This window comes from Crinia signifera, chromosome 8 (assembly GCF_055691185.1).
Source record: "Crinia signifera chromosome 8, ASM5569118v1, whole genome shotgun sequence".
Lineage (NCBI taxonomy): Eukaryota > Metazoa > Chordata > Amphibia > Anura > Myobatrachidae > Crinia > Crinia signifera.
In genome coordinates, this window is record NC_139224.1 from 127,699,606 (window position 1) to 127,723,225 (window position 23,620).

At 42.6% G+C, this 23,620-nt stretch overlaps 1 protein-coding gene across 1 annotated transcript in view; it reads left to right on the forward strand.

Moving 5' to 3' along the window:
• The first annotated feature begins 460 nt into the window (after window positions 1-460).
• The window catches only part of SOAT1 (sterol O-acyltransferase 1), a 36,594-nt gene continuing 13,434 nt past the window's right edge, over window positions 461-23,620 (forward strand). Inside the window, exons 1-8 of the mRNA XM_083157156.1 lie at window positions 461-716; window positions 6,010-6,146; window positions 18,091-18,149; window positions 19,000-19,148; window positions 19,530-19,589; window positions 20,284-20,391; window positions 22,881-23,163; window positions 23,251-23,329. Of these exons, the coding sequence (XP_083013282.1) occupies window positions 6,026-6,146; window positions 18,091-18,149; window positions 19,000-19,148; window positions 19,530-19,589; window positions 20,284-20,391; window positions 22,881-23,163; window positions 23,251-23,329 (859 nt within the window). The 5' untranslated portion in view covers window positions 461-716; window positions 6,010-6,025. The remainder of the gene's footprint in view (window positions 717-6,009; window positions 6,147-18,090; window positions 18,150-18,999; window positions 19,149-19,529; window positions 19,590-20,283; window positions 20,392-22,880; window positions 23,164-23,250; window positions 23,330-23,620) is intronic.

A 23,620-nucleotide genomic window follows, 5' to 3' on the forward strand; every position in this document is an offset into this window, starting at 1 on the left:
ATTTGGAAATTTTTGAGTTGCCACGGCCGTGTTTTAATATGCCCGTATGAAAAATTTGACGATCGTCACTTGTAAACTGTGGATTTGCATAGAAAGACAGAAGGACAGATTTACACATTTTTGCTTTTATATATTATATTTTGTTTATTAGTTATCCTTCATGTCGGTATCATCAAACAAGCATTGGGGATCACGCCTTACAGACTGATATGAGAATGTCTACAGACTACAGTAGTACAATGGATTCCCTGATGTAGCTCATGCAGAAAAAAAGAAATCAAGATCCCCTATCTTTGCTGATGTTCTGGAAACATGACCTGATATATATGATATATGACCCCTTTTTAAGGATGCAGCTGCCACTACGCTAATTGCGTACCTGCACAGCACAGGCGTTAACACCAATCGCGTTGAAGTGAGTGCGCATGCGCATCGGTGACTAATCGGGATCGCATCACATTCTTGTTACATTGCCCACTGTCTACCATAGAGCGGATAGGCTGGGTGCAGAGCGGCTCGGTGAGTCACCAGCGGTGCTTAGCCTTTATATTACAGGAGCAGGAAGAGATGGATCAGATTCACAGTTAAAGCCAGGGATCGAACTGGGAGAGCGCCCATCTATATGCCGGGGAGCGGGCACACCATCATCACGCCATCCGTCCCACATCATCAGTGATCACGGCTCATGCCCGGATACTGCTGCCTTCCTCAGCCAGGTATCTACTGAAAAACACGTGTCCATTCTGAGCACCCACTCGCTTCCTATGGCACACGCTGTGAATGAATGAATGAATGGGGGATCCTGTGTACTGAGACCAGCAGCCATTCTCTGCTTTACACATACAGTAGGCTGTTTTCTCCAAGAAACAATTACACTTCTAAGAGGTTGTATGGGGCTATCCGTGTCCTCTTGTCATTTGTAGGCTAAAAATGAAGAAAAATATTTTATCTCTCTCCATGACTACTCTGTATTCCATAAACTACTACAAATTGTTTATTGATGTGATGGTTTCATTATTATGTAGCCCATGTAGAGGCTTACTATTTTAGATAAGGTTGAACAGTAATTTTCAGCTCTTATACTAGTATTGTAGTTTACGCCTACGGAACTTACATAGCACCTTTGTCCCCTCGCGGGCTCGCTTCGCTCTCCACGCTTCGGGCTCGGTGGCTCGCTCTGCTTCACTCGCCACAGTTTTACTAACGGTAATAGATGGTGGCATGGACACAGGAGGACAGGGTACTTCTTAGCCGAAAATCCTTACGTATCGGTTAAGTAGTGGCTATCGTAACTGACATAGCGGTGGCCGTAAAGATGAGGAAGTACTTTTATTGTATTTCTGGGTACTTGTGTATTATCAGGGCGCCCGGCTATGCTACGTTTTCAATGTAGGCTAAGCTACGTTGTCAGCGTAGCCGGCGCCGTGATAATACAGGAGGCAGCACTGGGCGCAGGGTGGTGTGGTTTATACTTGCCCTCCTCCGGGCGACGATCCCTGATGACTCCCCGGCGGCAGCGTTCAGTCCCCCTCCTCCGGCACTCTCAGCGGATGCTGTACGTAATTCAGCGTAGTGCCGCTGGTGGCGCATCACATGGTTTCCCTGCTCCCCCAGCGGCACTACACTAATTGCGTAAGCGTCCGTGGCATGCCGGAGCAGGGGGATTGAATGCGACTGCGGGGGAGTCACCATGGATCCCAGCGTGAGTCAGCGGTGATCGATGCGGTGCCTGGGCCGGAGGAGGGTAAATTTAGACCAGCCATTTTACCCCCACTATCCACGTCCTACCCCCAGTATCTATGTCGGCGTGGAGTTGACTTTATAAAGTGTGGCGAGCGTATGACATGGATATAGGGATATTAAGCATTGCATATTTTTAGGGCTCCAGAGCCACTTACGTAGTTTACGTAGCCAGCATAGTGCTGTATTGGTATTCTGAATACACCACTATGTAAACTACGTAATGGGCGCCCTGCTAATGCACAAATACCTATTTCTGTTTTCACTATCTTCTGTGTGATGCTGCTGAGGATGCACTTCTGCTGGAAACCTGCTGTTTCCTCAAGTGGTAGATGTGTCATTTTGCAATTTTCCTTTTTGTGCAAATGTTATTCAGCATATAATCTGTTGGTTACATAGTATCCTGTTGGCTTTCTGCAGTTTAAAATCCGTTAATGGGTCTCTATTATTAAAATAACATATAGTAGTTTGATTGTTACAGTGCCAGGTTTGTTTGCTGTTCTGTTTTCCTTCTAATCAAATGTACAGGAATCTGGTAATGTCTGCTACAGCTTTTTCACTTCCTATATTCATGCAATGTTTACAGCTACAGTGACCTGGATGGCTACGTGGGTCACCCCCCCCCCCCCTTCCGTTTTTTGTTTTTTGCCTTTTTTTTAACAGATTTTCAATTTTTTACTAAGTTAGTTATCAGCTGGTTTGGCATAAATGTTTTCTTTATAGAATTTAAAATCTATTATGTTTCTAATATGGTACCAATACTATAAATGTAACAAGTGAATTCCTTAAAGTACTAAGATAACCCCCATACCCTGTGCAAATTGATTATTAATGAGCTTTCCAAGGTCTTTCAATGACAAGCTTGCCACTTTTGCATCAAGTTCTATACTCTTCATTGAAGACAAATGTTTTGCCATGTTATTCTGTTCTAGAACATTCCGTTCTAACATTTTGTTCCACTATCTAACCATTTTGCTAGTAATATCCAGCATTTCATATCTATTTAAAGGGACTTTCATGTCCACCTCCAATGTTCCTGACTCCACGTGTACACCATCAATGCTCCTGTGTGGGATAGTAGAGCACTGACCAGGACTAGCAGTGACAAATTCAGAATTCAGTTAGCTTGTACATACTAAATCCAGTTTAAGTTCAAATAAATTGGTAACCCGTTCAGCCAAGTACTAACTCGGAACAGTTCAGATTGGATGGGTCCTTCAACATTATCTGCAATGGTGGTTGCACGGCTGCAATGTGACAACGCCAGGCTTCTGAGGTGAAGGGCCGCCCACTTAAGGAATATCAGCAAGCATAGGTCATGACTAGTAGGGATTGTCCAAAGGGTGGCACCACAAACAGGCACACTTGTATTCTGATTTTCATTGACTGAATGAAGTCCCGCAATATTAAAAAAGTACCAGATAAAAAGCCAGGTAGCCTGTCCTGCTCTGGTCAACTCTCTTTGGGGGAAATTTACTAAGATGGGATGCGCCAGTAATGTGTGCTGAGCGATCTGTCAGGGACAATGTTCTCTGCTGAGAACACTGGCCCTGACCGGCGATATAACTAGATTTATTCAGCATGCTGGATATTAATCGGCGGGCCATGCATCACTATGGCTCCTACACACTCAGATTGCTTAGAAAATGCCCTGACATTGCTCCGTGTGTAGGCCCTATTAGAAGCTGGCTGTTTGATCACTTGAGGTAAACACAGCCCAGTCACACCACTCATTATCTGCTGGGTGTCTTATGATTTATCGTAAACCTTGAGAAGTGATCAGAGGTAATAGTTTGTCCCCAGTATGAACTTATTTTACTGGCTGGTTATCAGAATGATAACGAGTCTTCAGGTGCTTCTCATTACTTCATTAGGTTGAGTTGACATTACGGCGGCAGTAAATAGAGGTGTATACTGTATAAAGATGATTGCTGGCTATCTCTGTTGGCAATCAGATAGATATGCAGTTTCCTTTTAAGAAAAGTTGTGTATTGTGGCTGATAGCTCCACCACTTATGTCTGTAAATGTATTTTCTCCATAAACAACATCACGTGCTGCTGATGGGGATGGTGTGATAATAATAGGGAGCCTGATACTGCTTTCACATTGCAGAAATGGGTAATGACATGGTATTCTTTAATGGGACTTTAAAACGGGTCTGAGCCTTGAGACCTTTCACATTGCAGGTGAAAACCGTTTTAAAAATCATTTAATACCATTCAAACATTCAACCCGTTTAACCCCCAAGGGACACGTTTCAAGCCATTGAAATAGAGCTGTTTAAACTGCCAAAAAAAGGCTTTAAAACGTGTAGGACTCTGCTTTTTAACCGTGTTGAAATACTGGTTAACTTTAACCGGTAAATCAACTCTGGCACTTTCACATTGCAGCCTTAAACGTTTTAAAATGGAAAAAAAAACCCGGCAATATACCGTTTTAAAAGTGCGATGTGAAAGGGGTATGAGTCTCAGTTTGCAAAAGGTTGTATTAGATATAATCATTGTAGCTGCATTAATCTTGCCAGTCATGTCTGGTGCTTTATTTATCGATGTACCAAGAACTCCTGGCAGGTGTATTAACCCTTTGAGTGCCAAGGGAATTTGTCAAAATAGGTGTGAAAATTGCCAAGCAAACGTTTTATTTACCCTTTAAGTGCCAATGTTGCTATGCGAGATCCTCAAAATACCGGTTTAAAAATACCAGCGCCACTCACACCGACTGTTCTGTTTTTTGGGTGCAATATTTGATTAAACTTTAGTTAATTGACTGGGCTGTGGTTTTATTTATACTTAAAGAACAGTCGCTGTTAACGGTGCTGGCATTTTTAGCGGATCTTTTGAGGATCGCACACTGCAACGTTGGCACTTAAGGGTTAATCTGATGTATGGCCAGTTTAATACAAGAACGACCTGCTTATGACCTGGTCGTAAGTGAGGTCGAACAAGCTTTAAAAGCACATACGATCTACTAACGAACGCGATGGAAACCGACGGATCAGACGTGCAGCAGGTCTGATCTGAGGGCCGAACTCTTGACTCATGGGACCGCGCATTGTGCACATGATCTGTCAAAACTGTGGGGCTCATGTGCCCATTGTTCAGGTGTATGGCCAGCTTAAGTCTCATTCATCCTTCTATGGATAAATTGTATATGTCTGTCTAGCAATGCACCCTACAGCATCTTCTCTATAGGTGATATGCATATTTTGGTTTGCCCATTCTATTGAACTGGTAGAGGTTGAGTATCCCGTATCCGCATATCAATTATCCAAATTATTCCAAAAACTGTGGTGTGTTTTTTTTTTTTTTTTTTTTTTTTACTTCTTCCCCCCCAACCCTTTTTCTATACTTACCTAGTCCTCCGGCATCCATGGCAGGCCTTCAGCTTCATCTCTGGCGTCTCCAGCGGTCCCAGGAGTTCATTGCACCTGTCACCGGCGCATCTGGGAACTCACGCAATGCACTCCTGGGACAGCTTGAGACGCCAGAGATGAAGCTGAAGGCCTGCCATGGACGCTGAGGGACCACTGGGGACCCACCAGGGGACAGGTAAGGATGTAAAAAAATAAATAAAATAATAATTATTCCAAAAAACTGAAAAATCCCTTATCCGGAATGCTTGTGGTCCCGAGCATTTCGGATAAGGGATACTCAACCTGTAATTTCTAAAGATTTCCTTATTCACTTTCCCCTCAGATTTGTGTCAGACTAGTTTAAAATGCAGGATTACATTTCTGTAAAGATCACTATCGTCCAGTAAATTTGTTATATAGCTATTGTATATCCTCTTGGTGTAAACATTTCTTCATAATCCGACCTAGGTGTAAATTTCAGATCGTGGCAGTTTTCCAGTGTGCAAAAACTAGTTTGCAGACTACACGTCATTGCCCAGGCTGGCTGGCTTCCTAAATCCTTGTTTAACTCTGTTTGCTCCAAATGACACATAATTACATCCTATTGAGCATGTGACCAAACAAGTTGCAACCTTTCTGGCTGACTCGCTCTGCTCTTGAGCTTTGACTACTAGGCAGGAAAGTATCAATAACGTTGTTTATTCTAGTTTTATTTTAAATTGTTGCTATTTATCAATATTCTTTTTTTTTTAATTAACCTTTTTATATTATTATTATTATTATTATTATTATTATTAATATATTTATATAAAAATTTTTTTGGGGGTTAAGCAGATTTGAATAATGTTAATTTACGTTTCCTCTTTGGAATGTATGTGGTCTTTATTCACCCAATTTTTTTCTTTTTTACTTTTAGACCATTGATTTGAAAAATGTCAGAGGATCGTATGTTGCGGAGTCGCCGCTTATTGTCTAAACCTCCTGCAAGCCCAGAAAAAGAGGATGTAATACGAAGAACAGAAGGAGAAAGGCCCCATAGGGCTGTGAGTAATGGTAAGAGGCTAGTAGGGTGGAAGGATGTTTATGTAACGGGATCTGTATATTTTGTTCAAGAACGGGTATGGGACATATTGTTGACATTATGAAGGTCAACACAAGCTTTGGGTCCTCAAAGGGAAGGTTGACAGTCAAAAGGTCGACATGAGGTTCTTTTGTCCCTAACTCCGTCACAAGTCGACATGGACACCATATAAGTGTAGCGCGTCCCCTCGCATAATTGGCTGCACTCGCCATGCTTCGGGCGTGGCACCTTGCTGCGCCCGGCTCACTATTCTATTTGTACGACACATCCTAGTGGATGGTAGGGTATGAAATGCTGCCGGCTTAGTGGGGAAAAACATATAAAACTCATGTCAACCTTTTGATTGTTGACCTTCCAGCCCTGTCGACGTTAGCCATGTTGACCTTTTTAAATGTGTCGACCTAAAACCTGTCAACTTAATCTATGTTGACATTCATAGTGTCCACTGTCATCTGGAGATGCTATTCTGTGAGATGTTACACACATGAATAAGTTCCTTCTTCTTCAGTATTCTTGGTAAGGCTGGCAGGGGCCACAATGGGAAGCAGTGAATTTTGGAAGTTTAACTTTTACTCTGGGAGCAATGGTCAGTCAATTACATGGCATAACCTTTTTTTTTTTCTTCAGTGTTCATGTTTGCCACTTTAGAAAAATAGAAACGAAAATCTCTCACTTTTTGATTCTCACCGTATTACATTTGGCCCATAGTGTTTCAGGGAATTCTGGTGTTTCTAGTTCATAAATAGTACTAGGGTATTGTGTGGACTTCATTATGGGGATAGCTGTAATGGGTGAAGATATGTACATAAGCTCACACCCTGAACCAATTTACTGAATTGACCTTTCCGTCTGACCTACAGATATCCTTGGGAACATTTTTCATTTTTTTTTCTTCTGCCTAGTGGTGTAACCACTTTTGTATTAGGGTAAGAGACCCCATGCCCGGACTGTGTGCCTAGGCTGGGGACATGGGACAATCGCCCAGTCTATAGATGGTGGTTTATTGAGGGGGTCACTGGTTTTTAATCTTTCACTGGTGTGAGTTTCCGTTTTCTATTGTTTTTCCCTATAACTATGATAGTCAGCATGATAAAATTGTCTACTGAGGTCTTGGGTTTTTTTTTTTTTTTTTTACTTCTGCATTTTTTTACTTCTGCATCTGTTCTATCTCGATTTGTACTTCTCTTAAAGCAAGTATCGTTTGTGGCTGTAGGTTTATGCTTAAATTGGAACTGGTAAGCTTCCACCTACTGTATGTCAGCGTCATCGATCTAGAGATGTCAGATGATGTCACAAACACTCATACACTTAGGTGGCCATCTCCAAGTCCTGTGACCAGCAAATATCCTTGGCTTTCATCTGTTTTGCCAGAAACAAAGCCGGTACTAAGGGCCTAATTCTAACGAAAATAACTGCTTATTGAGCGATGAGGCATCGCCCCACCAAACGCCCTGCCACTGAATCCCCTCGGTTCACTAACGCATCCCCTTGTAAGCGTTTACTAGCATCCCATGGTCCAGCTTAGTTTCCGCCCCCACCCACCCTCCCCACAAGGAAAGGCCAGGGCAGTTGTGTAACTAGCTAAAGCCGTTCGGTGCCGAGATCTGCACATGCACAAATACACACATGCGCAGCACCCCTCCACCATCGGAACGGGGCCTAATCCGATCCATTCTGATGACCGTGAATCACCACATAAATGTAGTATATTGAATAAAGGTGGTACTCACCACACTTTTTTGTTTTTATTCCCCTCTGACGACTAAAGCCATAAAGTGCGAGGAACTGTTCTGATGTTCCTGAGTGCATTAAACACAACTGATCTAAAATTAGCAATAACATTGTGCAAGTTTCCGGTAGGACTCAATCTGCTCATTTTGTTACACGACAATACATTTTGTAATCATTTTGGAAATCGTACTGCAAATAGGACAGGACAAGATAAGTCTTCAGCTTATTAGACCGTGGACAACAAGCCAGGAGAATCCAGAACACTCTTGTTAATCAGTAACGTACTGTCCCATTCACATATACCAATTTGCTAACTAGAGTTAAGGGCCCCACACACAGCACAATTTTCAGGCACTTTCTGAGCGATTTTACTAAATCGCTCAGAAAATGCCTGAAAATGCATGTAAATCGCTGTGTATATAGCCCACACAGCGATTTACATGCGCGCCCCCGCCGTTCTGAATCTGCACAAGATTCAGAATGGCCCGGTCAGTCAATTCATAACAGTCGCTCAGAAGCTCCTGCTCATCTCCCGCATGTGTGGCGCGGGGATGAGCAGGGCCATCTGAGCGACTGTCATGCTGGAGCACGCTGCCCAGATGAAGCCCCGCTGCCGCCGACCTTGAAGCCCCGCTGCCGCCGACCTTGAAGCCCCGCTGCCGCCGACCTGGAAGCCCCGCTGCCGCCGACCTGGAAGCCCCGCTGCCGCCGACCTGGAAGCCCCGCTGCCGCCGACCTGGAAGCCCCGCTGCCGCCGACCTGGAAGCCCCGCTGCCGGAGCCCAGCTGAAGAGACGCTTCCTGGACCTGCCGGGTGCCGCGGCCGCCCTCTGCAGTCAGATAGAAGCTGCAGTGAGAGGACGCGACGCTGGAAGACACCGGAGTTGGTAAGTATATACTATTTTTTTTACACTGTGCCACCAACGGTTGAGGGGAGAGGGGGATGCCACACTATACCACCAACGATTAAAACTTTTTATGGGGGAGACTACCAACTATGAAATGTTTGGGGGGGAAGTCACTGTTCCACTAATGACATATTTATTTTCAGCGGCCAGTATCCATTTATTGTTTCATTATATGTGTGTGTGTATGTATGTGTGTATGTGTATATATATATAATTAGTGCAGTTTGATGGCATGTGCGGCTGACAGTCGTGACAGATTTGAAATCTCCCTTGCTGAATCTCCCATTATGAATCTGACACAAATCTCTCTGTATGTGGCTCATTGTCTGAAATGAGCCACAAGAGTGAAATCTCTTGTGCTGAATCTCCTGTTATGTATCTCTGGCACACATCTCTGCGTATGTAGGGCCCTTAAGTTAATATTGAAGTGTAGATACCACTCTGCTATACACAGGGTGTTGTGCTTATAGAGACTCTGGTCAGTGGGTCACAGTTCTTACATCAGGTTATTAGGGTGAACATGTAATTGGATACAATGTATCGTATGCGATCCCAGTAAGGGCTGACAAATCTTTAGTGCAACACTTGTGATTTCTGGCTTCATTCCAATTCGCATGGGACTGCGGATCAGAATCTGAGACCAAACACATATGATTTACCATTTTTCCCCTGATTTCTCACCGCGATCTGTTAAAATTGGGTAAAAAAGGCCCAAATCAAATAAGTGTATGGGGACCTTTTAAAACCTAGTTTCTCACCCAAACCCCACCCCTATCACAACCAGCCCTGGCTTTATATACACACACATAGCAGCAAAATGTAATAATCTCTGAGTTTGCCAATGCCATGCCTAATATATTTCTGCCCCTTTTTAAAAAAAATAAAACCAAACAAAAAAAAAAACCCTCCCAAGTTCAGCTGGAACCTGCACGGCTGCCAAACTCTGAGGCTATTCCATTCGGATACTAGCTTGTACCGAACACTACTTTCCCCCTATGCAAATTTTGCTTCTTGTATCGACACTCTTTGATATTAAATAGTCCCCAATGCTACAACTGTAAATAAACTGCGTGAAAGTCTTTTTTTTTAATTTTATTTATCTAATACCCCTTTTACACCAAAAATCCCGGATCCGACTCGGCATTTGGATGAAGGATCCCACCCCCAGTTTAGACTGAGGCGGTGCTCGGAGATGACATCTCCAAGCGCCGGGACCGCGCTCTTCCCCGCCACTACCGCTGATCGCTGTGCTGTGCCCTCAGCCCCTGTGCACCCCCCCCCCCAGCCATCAAAAAAAAAAAATCATGATGTTATGGCATGATGGCCTCGCACATACTACAGGACCGTACACATGCGTGGTCTATTGATAATCGCCAGGCGTCCACCCTTACCTGCATACCATATACCAGGAAAGGTATTTTGTCACACAGGCTTATACATTGTTCTATTCCGATAGAACTTTAGTTGTAGACACCCTGTGTATTATGTTTGTTTTATCTTCATTGTAAAATTAATGTTGGCTAAAGAGGGCTACACGTTATGTCCTTTGTCAGCAGCTAGTACTTGTGACCTTTGACCGTGTTCTATACCCCTTCTTTTATTTTTTTTTATTTTTTTTATACCGGCTTCTACATTGGTTGTTCAAAGTCTCTGTAATAGAGGGAGGAAAGGCTGGTATCTTTGGGCTTTATTAAAAGTTTTATGCTATGCCATTGAGCGATAATTGGCAGACTGCACATTTGCTGCAATTACTCTTGCAGTGTAGATATCAGAGAGTGATTTGATAAGAAGTGGCTTTTTTATTTTGAAGGTAATTGCACCGTTTTCAGGGATGTAACGGCGACCATTTTCAGGGCATGTATCTGACATTAACATATACACAGAGAAATCTGGTGCCTCCAGCTGTGAATGTGTACGCATACTGCAAATGAATTTCAATGGCTCCAGTGGTCCTCTCTTTTCATTCCTGGGCAGCAGCATCAATTGCTAACATTAGCAGCTCTGTAGCCTACACTATCACAAATGAAATGACATCAGTGCCCAAACCTGAATTAAGCCCTTCAGCTGGCCGTACATCAGAACTATTCTAGGCCAGTGTACACTATTTTCATGGATTGAGTGATCAATTATGTGCACATTGAGGTATTTCAGCGCAATCTCACGGGTTGAGAGGTCGCTACTGCTAGTATGTGCTGCACATATGATCAGTTTGATGGCTTGTGGTCGTGAACAGATTGTATGTGTTTTATGGCACGTATGATCGATCATACGACCTGTAGACAATTTGCATCATTCTGAGGCACAGGTTCCTAAACTCTGATCTCAGGACCCCACACAGTGCATGTTTTGCAGGTATCATTACAGAATCAAGTGAAATAATTAGCTCCACCTGTGGATCTTTTAAAAAGTGTCAAGTCCGTAATGAGTGCACCTTTCGTGTGAACTGTGTTGAGGACTGAGTTTGAGAACCACTGTTCTATTGTACGGCCAGCATTGGTTACTTACTGGAAGGATCAGACAAGCCAGTGTTGCTTTGAGAGGAATTAAAATGTAATTGCAAATGATTCTGTTTGTAACCTAATGTACAGTGAGATGGACAGATTTGTAAGCATGGACTGACAGTGTTCTACTGTGTTACCAGCAGAGTTAGACGACATTTAGGTTTCTTCAGATACAATGGGGGAAATTTACTAAAATGTGCATTCTACTTCACGTGTGATGTTGCTATGGGCAACCAATCAGATCCTGTCTACTATCTTCTAGAGTTGAGTCTAGAAGATAGTAGACAGGATCTGATTGGTTGCCTATAGCAACATCACATGTGAAGTAGAATGTGTTTTCATGTGCTATTAATAAAAGGACTCTTGATTTTTTTTTCCTCTCCTGCTATTGTATTTCCATAGGAGGTGTGCTTTTACTACTTTTGTGTTTGAGGCTTTGTTGGTCATGTGGGGCTGACTTTAGTGTTCCCTGTGATTTGGGCAGTTCTTCTCTTATGAATCATGACTAATACTGACTAAAACATTGCCTAAATCTGAACTGTAGTGAACCCAATGCAAACTAGCCTGACCCTGCTTGGTGTAGTTTGTGGTGAATGCAGACCAAGGGGGTTATTCTAGTCCATTCTTTCTGACAAAATCCTTCTTAGATGGACAAAACCATGTGCACTGCGGGTGGGGCAGATGTAACTTGTGCAGAGAGAATTCGATTTGGGTGGGGTTTTTCTTCAAAGTGAGATCTATATTGAAGTGTAAAATAAAGCAGTCAGTATTTTCCCTGCACAGAAACAAAATAACTCACCCAAATCTAATTATCTCTGCACATGTTACATCTGCCCCCCTGCAGTGCACATGGTTTTGTCCATCTAAGAAGGATTTTGTCAGAAAGAATGAACTAGAATAAACCCCCAAGAGACAGATACGTGGCATTGCCAGCCAGGCCTCTGCCCTGTTTTTGTATCTTGATGAAATTCTTGGCTTGTGATTACAATCCTGTCAAACCACCCTGGTCTGTTGCTGTATGCATTGGTCTTATTCCAACTCGCTACAAATACTTCTGCCAGATAACACGCCACTTTGCACACTCTCCATTGCTACCTTATAATCTAATCCCCATGGCTGTCATTCGTGTGCAGTGTTTGTCTTAAACAAATAAATTTATCCATTTTTATGTGGGTTTTTGACTTTTTATTTTTATTTTCTTACGATTTCTCCACCAGCGTCTCTTCTGGTTAGGAATACTAGCCTCTGCCATCTGCTCAGCAACTTGTTCCCACTTTGATAAACAACTAGTTTAAATGAAAAACAGGTCCTGATTGGTCAGAGCATATTTAATAATAAAACCGGGATACCACCTGTAAAAATGATTTGAACATTGGAGGTTTTTGGGCTATTAAGGACGATTTCAGACCTGCTTGCACAGGTCCAGATTCGGCCTGTGCCCGATGATGGGCCGATTGCGCATGTGAATTTTGCTGGCCCTGGTTGCGAGTGTCCATAGCATCGCTTGGAATGCTATGCACAATGCAGGTGTTCCTTTGCCAGCTATGGGGCGTGTGCATGATGGGAGGGTGTATGTGTGTTTTTGGTGGGGGTGGCAAAATGCAGAAACTCTGGGTTCCCATAACAACTCTCCCTCTCTCTATGCATCCATGCCCTTACAAGCAGTGCCATCCCTTCTGTATTTTATTCTTAATTATGAACTTTGTAACGTTCTGTTCTTAGCTGCACTGTCTTGTACCTGTGCAATTTGTATGTTTCACCCCTATGTACGCCACTGCAGAATTGGTTGCTAATAAATAATACAGTGCTTGCTGTATTATACTATAGAGCAGTGACTGTGGGCCTCTTACACCTCTCCTTGGCCCTTATTCTGATTGACGCGTACTTTACCGCATACTTTCGGATCGCGTCTTTACGGCGTCTGCGCATGCGTGGAGAACGCAACGCGCATGTGCCACGCCTTGACTCCGTACCTGTTCGGCCAAATCCCGTCCAAAACTGTTCCCCGCAATCAGTCGGGAAATATGGGCGTATTATGGGCGTCATGCGGAATGACACATGGGCGTAGTTTCAAAGTGGGCAAAACGGGGCGGAAACATGGGCGGACACGGGGGAGTACACTTATGTTGGGGGGCGTACATTCGGATACCACTCCGAATGCACGCGATCAAAAAGGGAAGAAATGTGCGGTGTCCACAAGTGTACTATTGCTTTGCGGACACCACTCGTTCATGCGGTAGGCGAACGTACGCCTAATGACTACAAGCATTAACACCTGAACCCAATAGAATCGACTCCTTTACTCATTACTCACTAATAGGACGCTTGTCAGTGCTTTAATTGAAACCATTGCACTTCAATTGCTGTAAGGGTTAATGTGTGCAATGCATGTGTTAGGCATGCTTGTAAGGATATATTGGCATCTAATTGATTCCAATTCCAAATAAGAAGTTTTTTATGAGGATAGGTATTTGAATAAGTGGGTCATGTGATGTATTGCAGAAGATACATAATAGTGGGTTGTTTGGCGTAAATACTCCGCTTACGTGCGGTAGCACCGCTTGGCTCCCGTTCGGATGCGGTATTCCCGAGCACACTCTGTAATACTCTGTAATACCGTGCAGAATCGGAGTGTTTCTCCCGCACACGCACGGTTTGTATGTCGTCCGTAAACACGCCCTGTTCTTAAAGAGTGAGTCCGTCCGAATGCGGAGGACCCGTGGGCGTTTCTACGGACGATGGCCGCACGCGGCAGAACACCGTGGCGTGCGGACCGCTCCGTAAGAATGCGGGAATATCCGCACCAACCAGAATAAGGGCCCTTCTCTGGTTCATGCCATCCTATTCACTTCACACCCTTTCTTAAGATAAAGATAAAAGTAATTTTCGGTACTTATGTATTATCTGGGCGCCTGATTTTTTTTTTTTTCATTGCATGCTTAAGGCATGCGATGCAATTTTTTTTCCTTGTAAAGATCCGATTTTTAATTGTACCCCCACTATCAAACTACGCATGGAGTTGATTTTATATAGTGTGGCGAGCCACCGAGCCCCGCGGATTACTTTACATGTATTCTGCATCCCCTCGCGGGGCTCGCTGCGCTCGCCACACTACAGTATATAAAATCAACTCCATGCCTAGTTGGATAGTGGGGGTATGAAATCACCCATGGTTGACTGTACAATTAAAAATCGGGTCTTTACAATGAAGCATCGCATGCCTTAAGTAGTGGCATGCAATGAAAAAATCGGGCGCCCAGATAATACATAAGCACCGAATTTCTCTTTGCCCTCTTATGATGATCAGTTTCCTCTACCTCTCATCCTATTTGCCCCCCACTGCCAAAACCTATTACCTGTTTAGCACAGCAATAAATAAAGTCCAGGAATAACAACAACACATTTACAGTACCTTTTTTTTTTTTTTTTTTTTTTTTTTTTTTTTTTTTTGTCAACTTTTCAAACTTCTCTTTCAACCAATGAGTTATTCGTAGGTCAGCTAGATTACTTAATATGTATGATGAAATAAAGCTTTTGTCAAGTGAAAGGGAGAACATCACATAACGACTCCCACTGTTCTGTTCAACTGCTGCATAATGTCCTTCTGCCTCTCAACAATTAACACCCTTGTTGGATCAAAAGATTGTAAATGGCGGCCTGGCTATTATAATTATAATCAGCTGTGATGCAATAGATTTATGAGGGGTGATGAGTTTAATGTATGAGAAACCACGCTCACAACCACAAGATGAAATTGCTTCTAGCTTAGTGTGTTCTCTGTGTGCACAAACAGATCTAACAACTGATCATCATCCATGGTTTGTCTACTGCGCTTTCAAACACCCTATGGGTATATTTTATTTTTTTGCGGTGGAGGGGGAGAGTCATTTTTTTTTAATGCTGATATAAAGTGGTGCTTAAAAATGGATAAACAGTCTTGCACTAGGGTATGGAGGGAGAATATAGTAGTGTGCTGTACACTGATATGGTGTCCATGTCAACATTCAGGACAAAAAAGACTTTAAAAACTTGTTTACCTTTTGACTGTCAACCTAATGCTTGTGTCGACCTTCCAACCCGGTTGACCTGTCAACCTTTAGTGGTTGACATTTATGTTGACCTTCATAGTGTTGACCCTATGGCCCATGCCTGGAGTAGATCTACATTTTTAGTATATGGTTATTAGTCTGTATACACCAGGTAACCTATCGGAGAACAAGATGATATAGCTGCAAGCCTATCCAGACCCTGAAGTAGCACAGTGTATGAAACACTACAGGTCATACTGTGTGCTACTTGCTGGCACAGCACAATTTACACATGACACGTGCTAAGGAACTGAGACTTCATGTTTCACTGGGTGAGTGGCCAAATACTTGTTCCACAGTCTTGCCGACTAGAGTATTTTAGTCAACATTAATTTACATCGGCTTTCTGTAGTTTAGTATAAACTTAAATGTGGTTATGTAAGTATATAACGCTCTCCTCTTTACTTTCCAGATAGGACATTAATGGTGTTCTTGTGGTCTGGGGGATGGATGTATAAAATGACCATTCAGTGGCATGACAGTGACAAGCTATGACCTTCTACACTACAGAATGACTAATTTAAATGCTCGCACCGTATGCCATGGGGGGTGTCACAATTTAGCCTTGCCATAAACATAACTTATTGCTTTTAAATACAAGGCAAGGACGCTTTGTCCTTTCAGAATTGTGCTAAATTAGTCCTTTAGATAACTAGGAGAGCAGTGGTAGACTAGCATTGAGGGGTAGATGTATGAAGCAGTGATAAGGGAGGAGAAGTGATAAAGTGCCTGGTATTTTATCACTGACCAATCAGCTCCTGACTGTTAAGTTACATGCTAGGTTTGAAAAGGGTCAGTCAGGAGCCGATTGGCCAGTGATAAAGTACCAGGCACCTCCCTATATCACTGCTTCATACATCTACCCCTGTATTTTGTATTGTGCATGCATATACAGAACCATTCACTTGCGCCCCCCCCCCCCCTTGAACAGACATGTGGTCTGAAATAACTAATTGCATAGATTAATAAATATTAACCTTTAATTATGTAGCCCAAACGTATTGGGTACTATTGGTAAAGAGCGTCTGGGGCACATTGCTTTTAAATGAAGAAAGTGTGTGACGTTTTGGCTGTTTGAGGCAGCAGGTGTGTGTAATGCTAAAACAGGAGATTATAGGGTCGATTGAGATGTTCATTCAGGTTCGAATTCGAAGCAATTTTCGATGCTGAGGTTCTGCACATGTGCAAACCCTCTTCGCGAAAGCCTTCAGCAAGTATCGCACTCGCTGAGGCATTCACCCGGTAAGGAGAGGATATGGGGCGGACAGGGGACGGCAGCAGTGTTTTATTCTCATCCCCATAAAACCACTGGGCCTTCCCTTGCTAACACAGGCGTGGCGATGCCTGCTTGGGGTGGGCGGCTGACGTCAGGACCCGCTGCAAATCCAGAGAACAGTGGCTGTCTGAAAAGTTAGTATTGACTGACTTCTCAGACCTGTTACTGTATGCCATAACGGGTGGCATTTACCTTGTTCCCTAGGCTGTAATCATACGCATAGCAAAGTTATTCGGAATTCAAAATATTACATTTTAATATTGGAGAGGCCATTGTTCATCCTCGTGGTTTGAGTACTCTACGATTTTACGATTGTGAAAACCCCCCCCCCCCTCTTTATTTCATGTTTTACAGTACATATGGGAATGGTAAAGAAGCCCAAAGTATAGCCTGCCCCCCACACACACAAAAAAATGGTGAAAAACTCATGTTGACTTTTTTTCTGGTGTAATATTTGCCATGTTGACCGTTTTTGTGGTTAACCCTATGACCCTAACCCTAACTCCAGTGTGCACTATATGTGCATTGCTTGCAAGAAGTCTAATACATGGTCTATAAAAGTTGCTGTTTCTACTCTAGTGTAAAGGGGTACCTGAAGATTCATCTAACACTGTGGTTCACTTCAGCTGCCTGGCAGGACGACGCAGGCAGCAAACTTTGCAAGCACAAACATTAGGTAGATTATTCATCTACCCATGAACCTCCATTGACAATCCATACAGACTAGGAGATCTCTGGTACAATCTGGCACAAACAATTCCAGCCTCAGTGCCACACAGGGATTATTTATTAACTTATTCATTTGTTTTCTTGCTTTAATCATTTTCATTTACATCTTATGCACCTCACAGGTATTTTTGTTTTATACCAAGTAAACTTTATTTAACCCATATGATCCATGTATTGATTTAGACCGTATAAGCCTATTCCCATTATTACCCCATTCTAACGGTTTGTAGCACACAACACCGGGCTGTTTTGAGCGCTGGTCCTGACCAATCTTTCCTCCTAATACCTGGTCTATATTGTTCTGTATATATGCAATGCAAACAAACTATTGCACTCTAGTATACCAGATTTTGCTAGTTAGGAACTACGTTCTGTCTGTTGTTTGTATATAGACCACATCAGAAATCCATTGCAACATGTGGTGCACAGTTTATTATTTCTTTCATTTATTTTTGTTGTCTTTCTATTAGCTAGCTCCTGCCCCCCCCCCCCCCCCCCCCTCCCCATTTTCTGCAAAAGAGACCTGGGAAACGTTAGTTCCTGTTTACTAGGCTAGGACTTTCTGTACCCAGTGTTGCAGGATCTCTGAGTGGCCTTGTTCCCTGGATAAAGCACATGTTTACATTGGTTCTGTTTGTCTGTGTTCAGTGCACAGCGACCTGACTTGTCCTTTCTTCCCGACAGGTTTTATGGACTTTGAACATGTGATACACAGGAAGATGGAACTGAAGAGGAAAGCTGAGGTAAACACATCACCCTTACTGCGTGACCTGTACATTCATTGACCTGACAACTGCAGCATTCAGCTAGTTTCTCCATCTTCCACATAATATATAAAAAAAAAAAAAACTGTGAAAAGAATCTGTTGAGCAGTGCTACTCCAGCTGTGTCCTCCTGTATCATGGCTGCAGCCATGCCAAACAGCCCATTTTGGTGTGCCAAGTTTAGTCAAAGACTGCTAGCGCATGTGTTTTTTTTTTTTTTTTTTTTTTTTTTTTTGTGCCGAAAATGCGACTGAATGCAATGAAGACGCACCAGGAAACTGCTGATTCGTTCAATATGACACTTTTATATCTTTGAATCTGTATACGAAGTGATACAATGAAGCAGTTGCAGCTTTTTTCCAATACAAGTTCTGGTCTGCTCCGTATACAAACTTGCTATACATGTGTTGCATATTTAATTAGCCCTGTCCTAATTGCATCGAAATACCTTTTTGTAGTGCCAAAATGAAGGCTAACCGGAAATAACTCACTCAGTGCAGACTCCTCTCATCATGTAAAGTGAGGGTAGAGGGGGCAGGAGAAGGGTGTCAGTGCAGACAAATCTTAAGCCCCATACACATGGGGAGATTCTGCCTAGCCTACATACTGAACAACGTAGGCTAGGGAAATCGCACAGTGTGTATACAATACACCTTCAAAGGGATGTTCCAGAGCCCCTCTACTTTCTTTTTGTTTTGGTTCATGGGTTTCTGCTTTTAGAATTTTTGATGCAACAGATAAATTCCATCTTGTCCTAGAGAGGTGACATTTAACATGCCGTTCTAGTGGTTTCAGTATGGTGCAAAGTGTTTCTTCTTGTCTACTTTAGATTTTGAAGAATGAATTAATGAAGGAAGTTGACATCCACTTCAATGAATTTGTAAACAACTTCATTGAAGAATCCACTGGTCTTGAAACCTCTGCCTCAGCTACTAATTTCTACCCTGGAAATGAAGAAAAAGATGGCCACAAAGTGAGGTAATATAACATTTAATATTACTGTGGATCCTATGGATTAAGTCTATAGATGTGGTAAGCAGAGGCTGTTTGGTGTGATATGAGGATAGGTGCATGTGGACACATATGTAGTTACTTGAATTCTGATGTTCATGTTCTCCTGTGATACTTTATAGAAGGTTATGTTCTTGTGACATTGCCTGGTACATAGAATATATGTAGTAAGTGGAAAATGAGAGTGGAGTTTATATAGGGGTTTGACATATTTTGTACTGTAGTATTTACCCTTGAGGTTTAAGCTTGTTAAAGGTTTAGCATTAGTCTCTCTCTATTGTGGATGGTTTTCGAATCTGCACATTGAACCTTTTAAATATAACCTAAGATATTACCTTTTACTTTCAGGACCGGGAAATCACCACCTGAACATGGGAAGGTCTTTGTATCGAGGCGCTCTCTTCTAGAGTAAGTACATATTCAATATGCATTCATGTATGGATGTTGGCTGTATGTACGTAGTACCATATTGAGGTACTATGACACCCAAGGGGGTATGCTCGACCGCCGCGACCCTGTCCGTTCTCGGTCCGCTCGACCGAGAACATGCAGGTGGGATTCAATGTTCCGCCTGCCGGGGAGCGAGAAGGGGGCGTGGCCGTAAGTTGCGGCCGGGAAGGCAAGCTCCAGCCAGCAGCTTGTCACTACCCGGCCGTTCTCGGCAGAACAGCTAGTTAAGTCGGGCTCGTTCTGCCGAGAAACCCTGCTCAATGCTGTCGGGGAAGACCGCATTTAATAGGGCCCGGCGACCATCTCCCCCGATTGTATACCCCCCCGTCTTGCAGCAGTCTGAATGTAGCCTCTTGTTGCTTCTGCTCTTCCTCTGTCACTGGCTGGTTTCGGAGCACCTTGTAGTTACCATGTACTTTATTTGTGCAGCAGTGCTCTAAGGCATATGAAATGTTTCATTCTCTTTATGTTTGATTTATTATTCCTCCTGTAAGGTAGAAAACATTTATTCCCACTGAATCCATGTATGTAAATACTGCCCCTAATAGACTAGATTCAGACTATAAGCTCTCAGTGAGATTAAAACTGCATTTTCCTTTGTTTGGTTATAACTTTGTTAAATAAACCAAAATGGTCATTTTATTTTATACAGTGAGCTATTTGAGGTCAATCACTTCCGTACGATATACCACATGTTCATTGCCCTCCTCATCCTCTTCATCCTGAGTACATTGGTTGTGGATTGCATTGACAAGGGCAGGTAAGTGTTATTGTGTAAGATGAAATACTGACTGACTTGGAGGTCTGTGGCCTGTTCCCTAAGAATTCCTTACTGTGTATGACCCAGAGAGTCATGGTGCCATTGTATTATGCGTCTGGGGGTCCAAGACTAGTGAGCTCTGGGATTCCGGACCACTGTCTGCCTCTTTTACTCAATTTTACAAGATAGTGATCATGGGGCCTATTCAGACCTGTTCGCAAAGCTGCTTTTTTAGCAAATGGACAAAATCGTGCTGCATTGCATGTGGGGCAGATGTAACCTGTGCAGAGAGTTATGTAGAGCATTCACTTATGATATATTGCATCCAATCATTCGATGTGTACCATGCGACGCGATGCATGGGCCCACCAGTCGAATCTCGTGTTGATAGATATTACGTGCTGCACATAATGGGCCCGATTCTCTAAGCTTCAAAAGTGATAAATTGGAGAGTGATAAACAGCCAGCCAATCAGCTCCTGCCTGACATTTTTCAAACACAGTCTGTGACATGGCAGGTAGGAGCTGATTGGCTGGCTGTTTATCACTCTTCATTTTATCACTTTTGAAGCTAAGAGAATCTGGCCCAATATCTATTGAGTTGCAGGAGCGATCGCATATGGCTTTTAACCACATGCGATTGCTTGAATGCAATTGGCGGGCATCATAGGGCTGTGAAAGAGTTTTGGCGGGGGGCAGTGGTACAATTTTAAAAAACAGTTTAAAGCACTGAACGGCCCTCTGATTCTCTGATAGAGAGCTCTCGCAGCTAATCAGGGGGCCTCCCAGTGTGTTAAACTGTTATTTTTTTCCCTTCACAGCGCTAAGCTACTCTGCCGTCTGCCCTCTTCCAGCACCCGATGTGGCATTGCAGATGGCATGCTACATTGGGTGCTGGAAGAGGGCACTTTAGGCACCATAAGATGTGATCGGATAACGCATTGCGATGTCGCATCATAAGTATATGAGCACCATTAGATTTGGGTGGGGTGTGTTGAAACTGAAATCTAAATTGCAGTGTAAAAATAAAGTAGCCAGTATTTACCCTGCACAGAAACAAAATAACTCGCCCAAATCTAACTCTCTTTGCAGATGTTACTTCTACCTCCTTCCATGGTTTTACCCATTTTATATAAAACAGCTTTGTGATCCGGTCTGAATTATTGCTATATTGTGTAAGCATGGCCTTTAACTGCAGATGGAACTGCATTTTGTCTATGGTTGTGTACATTATCTGTCATTTATGGGGTTATTCTGGTTCACTCGCAAAGGCAAATACACTCTCTTATGGACAAAACCATATGCACTGCAGATGGGGCTGCATTAGAGAGTGAATTTGCCTTTGCGAGTGAACCACAATAACCCCCTTAGTGCTGTGTTTGGCCTTGGCATTGTATCTCTCAAGCTCTGCAATTTGTAAATCCAACGGCCTTGCCTATAAATAGTATGACAGGTCTTGGTTTTCTTCATGTAGTACACAGATAAATCTGATCTCAGAACAGGCAACACTTCCCCCAATATCTATTTGACGTATTTGTGGTCCCTGCGTCTCTGTAATTGACCTCTACTGATTTAGCTTAAAAATAATAAATAATTTGATTACCTGACAGAAATACAAATTAGGTGATGGTTATGAAATAAATAGAAGCTCAACTTTTAAATCTATTACAATTACCTAATTGGGTGTGGTGTGGTATGTTATGTTGACTTTTGGAATGTCAACAGCATAATGTTGACCTGCATAATGTCGGCATTGTGGAGGTCAACAAAATGTAGATCACGGGATTTTTAGTTTAAGCCTAACCCTAATTGCAGCCTAAGCTTTAAAATCTTGTGGTGACATGTCTGTGTTCATGCTATGACATCATACCTTTTTGTTGGTTGAAGCATCTGCGTATAAACAACTTTTACCAATGACTTCAGGGTGGCTTAGGAATGTGTGACTGCATGCCTTGTGATGTACCACCAATTGTAAAACATTTTAGATTTTGCTTTGTGGAAAGATTATTAACCCTTTGAGTGCAAATAGAATTTGTCAAACTAGGTGTGAAATTTGCCAAGCAAACATTTTTATTCATCGTATAGGAAATATATAATATACATACATACATACATACATACATACATACATACATATGTAGGCACTCAAAGTTAAAACAAGGTGGGGAGCATGGTTATATCTGTTTGTCCCCTAAATTTTGGAAACAAGTGTACACATGTCACAAAAATCCCACAATCCTTTATCTTAGCTGTTCCATATGACCACTGTGAAATATCTTCAGTAGCTAATGTTCAGTCTCACCCTTAGCCTATTCTAGTATAGCCATTCTCTTACAGTAGTCGTGACGTTTACAGCCGGTGTAGTATCTTGACCATGTAATGACTAGCTTGTGATAACGAGTAACTATTTTTTTTGATAACATTTGCATTGCTCAATACTCCTTGTGTTCTATTGCACCTGCCATATGACTTGCATTTCTCATTTTGCAGACTTGTTTTGGAGTTTGATCTTTTGGTCTACGCCTTTGGAAAATTTCCTATTGTTTTATCCACGTGGATAGCCATGTTCCTAAGCACGCTGATCATTCCATATGTCCTCTTCTCAACGTGGGCCCAGGGATACAAGGCTGCTTCTCATCGCACCTTACGCTCCATTTTCTTTGGGTCGCTATACCTGTCATTTCAGCTGTTTGGCCTTGGTTTCTGCCCTGCATATATAGTTGTACAGCACAATTTACCCCCAGCATCCCGTTTTATTGTCATCCTGGAGCAGGTACAGTAGCTTTCAGACCAAAATTGTGTTACCTTGTTTCAGTTTTCCCTCAAAATTTGTGTTCATTGACCTCTAATTTCCTGTCAGGTGCGGCTGATGATGAAGGCACATTCTTTTGTGAGAGAAAATGTCCCCCGAATATTCTCTTTTACCAAGGAAAAATCAAGTGAGTGGCAAGCTGTCAACACACCAATGTTTTACAGGCTTGGTTAGATGTCATTATAATGTTATATTCTTTAGGGCTTTTTAGTTGTATTCACTTTTATATAGTCAAAGTGTAGATGGAATATGTACACTGAAGCCTATTGTGTAGGACCCTCTCTAGCCCGGCTAATTCAGCATTGATTTGACAAGTGGACGGTAGACCACTGTAGAGATGACTATTGATTATTGCCAACTTTATAGCATCGGACCGATTCCTGATAATTGTAGTTGAATGATATTTGGTGTGAATAGA